A 6,762-nucleotide genomic window follows, 5' to 3' on the forward strand; every position below is an offset into this window, starting at 1 on the left:
ATTCAATCCTATCAAACGCTTTGGCTAAATCAATTTTTAGCATGAAGTCATTGTCATCCCAAGAATTGAGAGAGAAAGAGTGAGCAATTTCTTGAGCTACAATGATATTGTTACTAATGTGTCTACCTTCGATGAAAGCTTGTTGAGATGGATGGATATATTTTGGTAGATGTGGTTTCAATCTATTTGCCAAAGATTTTGCAATAATTTTATAGACAACATTGCAGTGGATGATGGACCTAAAATCCGAAGGAACATGACAAACAAGCTTTTTTGGAATGAGGGTAATTTGTGTTTCATTGAGACGAGGAGGGAGGTTACATGTGATGTAGAAGTTTCTAACTATATTAGTGACATCATCTCCATCCAACTCCATGCCGAAATGTAGAAGCCCACATTGGATCCATCATGTCCAGGAGAAGCATTTCTCCTCGTGGACTTGAGAATTTCCCAAACTTCATGCTTGTTTGGGATCGAGTTTGTAAAATCATGTTCGCCTTGGGGATGAGAAGTATTTATGAACTATTCCGCAAAAAAAATAGAAGTATTTATGAACAGCCTGCCATTGTTAGGACACAAGGAGTGGAAAATATTTTTTAAATAGTCAACAAATTCATGGGCAATGTCTTCATGATTGAAAAGATTATTTCCATGAGCATTTTTTTATGAACACAATACGATTTCTCGGCTTGCGCTTGAGGACAACATTATGAAAGAAGGAAGTGTTCTGCAGCCACTCCACTTCGTCTCCTAGACCGGTCCAAGAAATTGCCTAAATAAGAACAGGTCTCTAACAGGATTGGCCCTGGAGGTGTTGGGATTGGGGAGGCGCTTGTTGAGGGATAAGAGAAAGGAGAACAGTATTGAACAGCTCCAATCACAGCGGGCGAGTCGCCAGCGATGAGGGAAAGCGGCGGAGCACCAACAAAGTTGCGTAGCAGAGTTTATCTCTTTTTCTTGGGGAGATTTGGATCCGTGGGGAAGGCAAGACTGGTACTTCCTTGAGCTCTAGGCATCTCCCCTTACTATGTAGACGAGCCCTCCAACAAGGACTGCCCTTTGTGCTGGTAGGTAAAAAAGGGAGTACAATGTTAAAGTTTACTCATTGATTTCATCTTAAGCTAAACGCTGCATACCAAGAACGAAGTTAATGTGATCTGTAATTCTTCATTTATAAGCCAAAATCTTGTTCTCATGAAAATAATTCATTTGCCGATGGAGTTGCATCAATATATGTGAGATGGGTAACAATCTACAGTCTAGACACAAAACACAATCTGCAAGTAGATTAAATAAGCCACATAAATATGTAAGTGATAAACTTTCGAATGAGATCCTCCCAAAACGGAGTGCTCTTAGGTAAATTACAACGGAAAAATCACAGGTATCTCATACAACTCTTCTCTGAAAACACCAGTTCAGTATTACAACTTCTTTGGCAAATAGAAGTACAACTGGAATTGAGAAATGATTATATAAGTTCAATTGTAAAAAAAAGGTGTTACAATGGAGGGAATGTCCTGAAATGCTAGAGATCTAAGCTTCCACTCAAATGAATCTAACATCAATGCACCTGCTTATAAGAACAGAAAAGGAGAACCTAATGTACACAGATAACTACTTGAGTTCCTTCCCCACTCTATACAGTGATGGTCCGCGTGAAAAAAGGTGCAACAAAATAATTTAGGAAGCGACAAATTAATTTATCATCACATGCCTTGTTTGCCAAGCATTGTGCAGGCAATGCCGCAGAATATATCTCCATATTGAAGACTCGTTTTCTCTAAGAATACCACTTCTTGGTATGTCACCGAGCACGGGCAGTCGCCGGTTGTTTTGATGAGCGGGACTTGTGTTTCCGCTTTTGGTTCCCAACTGCGGAAGAATTGACCAATGGCCCGGACCAAGTAGGCACAGAGCTTTTCTCGTGAGCAAAAACAGTGCTGAATGAAGTTGGATCTGGGGGTTCATATAGTGGGTCCATTTGATTTGAAGAGCCCAAAGGGAAACCAACCGCACCATCCTGATGTGGGGGAGGAAACTTCTCGCTCTTGCTTTTCGCATTTGCATGACTTACTAACCTTCTTTTCTGTAAGAAAGAAAAATAGGCATAAGTTAGCAGAATTAAGAGAGCATGGGCACCTTTTTGTGACATTTCCTGCAAGAGGTTCGTCATGAATATACTTGGGATGAGGAAATAAAATTGGCTTATTGCTCATGTGAAGAAACTGAGACCAAACCAGTGATGCAGCCACCCTCAGTTCAATAAGTAACTCTGACATAATTCAGATAACTAACTTCAAAGAAAACTAGCTCATCAAAACAAATGCAAATAATTTGGAACTGGAAAGAGAGCAAGTTCATTGAACATACATCGATATTTACTTGAAGCTCGGCATTTGCCTCTGGAGCTGGAACACCTCTAGGTCGATCACGTGTCCTTGCCTTGTTTGTTCCATCACCATTAGCCTTACCACCAGCAGCTCTTGAACTGTTGATCATGCCATGAAAACGTGAGGCGGTATTTAAGCGCTCAAATCATATGAGAGCATGAACGAAGACCATGGTCATAAGGAAATTAGGGTTTTTGCATTAATGGGGCATTTGATGAATGGACACTTAATAAAACTGACCCGGAATGATGAGACTAACTTTTGACTGATGTACGCAGTGTTTCGGCACCTATGTGCATATGCTCCCTTTATTTGCAACGTATTTTATACAAATTTGATAATGTCAAAAAATATACAAAACAAAAGGTCACGTGTATATCTTCACATCCTAAGTGTTCACAAAGTTGTTTCAGGAAAAACCCACCTCTCGTGCAGCCGGTATAGGCAAGGAAAAATTCAGTGTTAATATAAGACATTTCTCGAAACATCATTTGTCTTTTTACACAAGGCACAAAAAATGTCGATTTTCAGCGAACATTGCGTGCGCAAATAAAAGGTGGAGATATACATGAAAATTTGTTTCCCTGAATTTTAACATTTTGAAAAAAAATGGATAAAGGGAGCATTTCCGTTGATGGTGCCACTTTAAGCACAATTATGAGTACACGCTTAATTTTTTTACTTATATCAGTTATTGCAGAGCAATAAAATTACTCTATCGGTAAATACTCCTACTTTTTACTCCTAATTCTACTTTGCAACAGACACTTTTGCCATTTTTCTTCTCTTTTTCTCTACCTTCAAATGACATGTTACTTACGTGAATTTGCTACATAACAATTACAAATGCCAGCAAAGTTTTAGCCAATACTTTTATGATCCATTCATTTGAGATGTGTACTCTGTTGCTTGAATTATTCAGATGTAGATGCAAATATATAATACCTATGAATCTAGGTTAGTTCACTGAGCCCTAATATACTAATCCAAGTTTCCCAGAAGAGAAAATATTCCATTTATCAAGCAATGGATCCTACAATAATGACATCTACTAATAATTTTGTATACATACACAAAAACATGTTGAAAGGCCAACCGAAGATGGCATATGAAGAACGCCCAGAAAGAGATGCCAGGGGACAAAGCAAATAACATAATAATAAAATGAGTGTCAAGGAGACAAACCGTCTGGCTTCTTCATCTCTTCGTTTTGCATCCATTTCTTTGGTTGGGGGATATGTTGGGAGACTTGATGGTTCACAGGCATAAGGTTCAGTTGTAAAGAACTGTGTAAATAGCAATTAATGTTTGTTTAGTAAAATAACGCCATATAATGAACACATATGGTTAAGCATATCCAATGCTGTTCAAAAGCAAGAGGATGAGACTGAGATAAAAAAATATATATAGACTTTGATCATACACAGTGATTCAATTCTAGTGGGATCTACACAATGGCTAAACTAACCTAGATTATTACAGTGATCATATCTAGGGGGATAGGAACATGCTTCAATGTTCTCCCAAAAGTTCAGAATCGCAATATTTGAAGTAAATCAAGGGGCTACTTTGCATCCACCATCAATATCGTACTAGCAGTAATGCTTTGAGGTATGTGCAATTTAGGAATTTGGACAGTATAATTGCACTAAATGTAGGGTTTACGTGCTTCAGCTGTGATAATATATTGTGGTCCAAATGAGGATATCATGTTGCTAACCATGATGAGTGTTTGTCAGGTTCTAGTAAAAACTGGTATTTTCAGTATGCAAGAATATCCTCTATTTGTATCGACTACAAGTACAATATTCTTGCTCAATCGTCCTCTCGAACTTAAATCTGCACCAATACCTACCGGCCAAAAGACATATATTCTAGTGGAAACACTGTTCTGGAACCCCGGTTTGCAACAGGAAATACTAAGCATTATTAATGTACAGACATAAGTTCATACGGCATTCATGTTATAAAAAGACAAGCTTCAAACGAAATGCACTCAAAGATGGACAGGATACTAAGAGATCATAGCTGGCTTACATCACTTCTTAATGCAGAGGACGCTGTTAAACGATCAGCAGGATCAATTGCAAGTAGTGTTTCAATCAACCGCAGTGCTGATTGTGGAAAATCTTTGAATGTATCTGTTATTCGCCTTTTGTATGGCTGCTGAGGCTTAAATATTGTTGCATGAGGCAACTTGGACTTTTTCCAATATTCTTCTGTGGGGGAGCCACACAGCTTAAAAATTTTGTGCAGCTGTTCCACCTGGAAGGGGCAGACATGGTCAACAAAATGATACATGCGAAGATAAAAATCTAGAAAGTTTGTGTTAAAATTTGGTTGAATTTAGTCAAGTAACACAGGACTTTCGACAGGGATAAAATTGGTCTATGAAATTAACATTGATCCTTTTAACATACTGACACCTCAAACGATAAAAAGCATAAGATTGCTAACCTCGGTTCGGCCTGGCATAATAGGCCTCCCAGCCAACAATTCGGCAAGAATACATCCTGCACTCCATAGGTCCACACCCACACCATAATCGGTGGCGCCCAAAAGCAACTCCGGTGGGCGGTACCATAGTGTGACAACCCTGCTTGTCATTGGCTGCTTACGGCTGGGATCGAAAAAGGAGGCCAGACCGAAATCTGCAATCTTCAACATGCCATTGTTATCCAAGAGCAGATTTGAGCCCTTGATATCGCGGTGCAGCACCCCGCGGTCATGGCAGTGCTCCAGACCGGACAAGAGCTGGTTCATGTAGCACTTAACCTGCATGTGAGCAAGGCAGAGGAACCTTGATTAGGCGGGCCCACGTTTGATTGCACAGTGTGATAGGGGGCAGGAGAGCAGCAGCATTGGGAATTTGGGATCTTGGGAGGAGACCTGTGGCTCGGTGAACTTGATATCTGGACTGGCGACGAGCCCCGCAAGGTCGTGCTCCATGTACTCGAAGACGAGGTAGAGGCTGCAGGACATACGGGAGGTGACGAGGCCGTCGATCTTGATGACGCTGGGGTGGTCGAGGCGGCGGAGGATGAGGATCTCGCGGGCCATGAAGCGGACGCTCTCGGGCTCGAGGTTGTCGAAGCGCACCTTCTTGAGCGCCACGATCTTGCCGCTCAGGGTGTCCCGCGCCTTGTACACGTTGCTGTAGGTGCCCTGCCCGATCTGCGCCCCCAACAAAAGACGCAAGCTCTATGTCCTCAGCGACAAATCAATGGGGGCTGCAAAGGGAATGCCAAGGAAGCGGGGCGTGGGGAAGGGGCGTGGCGCGCGTACCTTGTCGATCTTCTCGAATGAGTCGGCCCGGCGCGGGGTCCAGCCGTCGATGGCCTCGCCAGCGACGGCGGAGAGCCAGGCGGGCCAGCCGGCGGCGACCTGCTCCCCGCGCGCCCTGTTGGCGAAGCTGCCGCCGAGGCGGGCCTCGGCGACTGAGCGCGACGACCGGGAGCGCCTCTCCTTCCGGGACGGCTTCTCGGGCACCGCCGCTGCGGCGGCCGGGGCAGGGCCAGGCTGGGCGGCCTTGTCGGCCTCTTGCGGGGCAGGCTGGTCGGGCTTGGGCTGGGGAGGCGGTCGGTCGGGTGTAGGGGCGGCGGAGGGGCGGCCGTGGACGCAGCCCATGGGGATGGGTCCTCACCGGAGGCGGCGGCAGCGCATGGGGAGAGGGCGAGCGGAGTAAAGTGGACGGCGCGAGTGAGTGAGGTGGGGGACCGAGCACGCTGGGCTGGGGTGGACTGTGGAGAAGGGTTTGACTCGGCGCCGATGCTGATGCCGCTATCTCTCCTCTCTCTCTCTCTGTGCTCTGCCTGTACCAGTACCTGTGATCCATGTGAGGGTGATAAAAGAACGGACTTTGATGATGGAAAAGGAAGGAGTAAAACATGGCCAGCCTTTTTGGCTTTTGTTTCTTTTGCTTGCCTTTCTTTGCTCCTTTTTGTTTCGTCCCCGGTTGATCTCCCGTATAAATAAGGAAAAAAATCCCATTTGGTTTCTTGACTTTTTTGGGGAAAAATATGTAATGTTATGGTTTTTTTTTTGTGAAACACGGTACAAGGCAAGCGCTCACAGATACGTATATACACTCACCCCTATGTACACACGCACACACTATCTCCCCCAAGACTGAGTTGAGAAACTGATCCGACAGGTAAGATTAACAAACTCACCACGAACTCCTCGTTGTTGACACGAACGTCGCTTCCTACTGAAACAATATTCTGTCTTTTTATAAGACACCAAACCATCAAACATGGGGTTTGATCCCTCGTAGGTTGGGGTGTCATTGCTCTCATAACCATCCAACCACATGTTGATTCTCATCTAATGGGTTGCGTTAAGCCTTGGCTGGGTGTTAGCCATCTCC

The 6,762-nt window shown here is 43.8% G+C and overlaps 1 protein-coding gene across 1 annotated transcript; it reads right to left on the reverse strand.

Moving 5' to 3' along the window:
* Window positions 1-1,310: 1,310 nt before the first annotated feature.
* Window positions 1,311-6,020, reverse strand: LOC124702426 (probable serine/threonine-protein kinase At1g54610). The gene is made up of 7 exons (XM_047234567.1): window positions 5,679-6,020; window positions 5,283-5,567; window positions 4,851-5,168; window positions 4,431-4,658; window positions 3,579-3,679; window positions 2,374-2,491; window positions 1,311-2,089 (listed from the first exon to the last, which is right to left on the reverse strand). Exons 1-7 carry the CDS (start codon window positions 6,018-6,020, stop codon window positions 1,808-1,810), a joined length of 1,674 nt encoding a protein of 557 aa, XP_047090523.1. The 3' UTR covers window positions 1,311-1,807.
* Window positions 6,021-6,762: the final 742 nt, after the last annotated feature.

This window comes from Lolium rigidum, chromosome 3 (assembly GCF_022539505.1).
Source record: "Lolium rigidum isolate FL_2022 chromosome 3, APGP_CSIRO_Lrig_0.1, whole genome shotgun sequence".
NCBI classification, from domain to species: Eukaryota; Viridiplantae; Streptophyta; class Magnoliopsida; order Poales; family Poaceae; genus Lolium; species Lolium rigidum.

Coding starts and splice junctions, on each gene's coding strand:
- LOC124702426 (XM_047234567.1), bottom strand. CDS start 6,020: ATGGGCTGCGTCCACGGCCGCCCCTCCGCCGCCCCTACACCCGACCGA. Junction 4,659..4,850: donor TTATGCCAGGCCGAACCGAG/GTTAGCAATCTT, acceptor TGCCCCTTCCAG/GTGGAACAGCTGCACAAAAT. Junction 2,492..3,578: donor AGAGATGAAGAAGCCAGACG/GTTTGTCTCCTT, acceptor CATGATCAACAG/TTCAAGAGCTGCTGGTGGTA.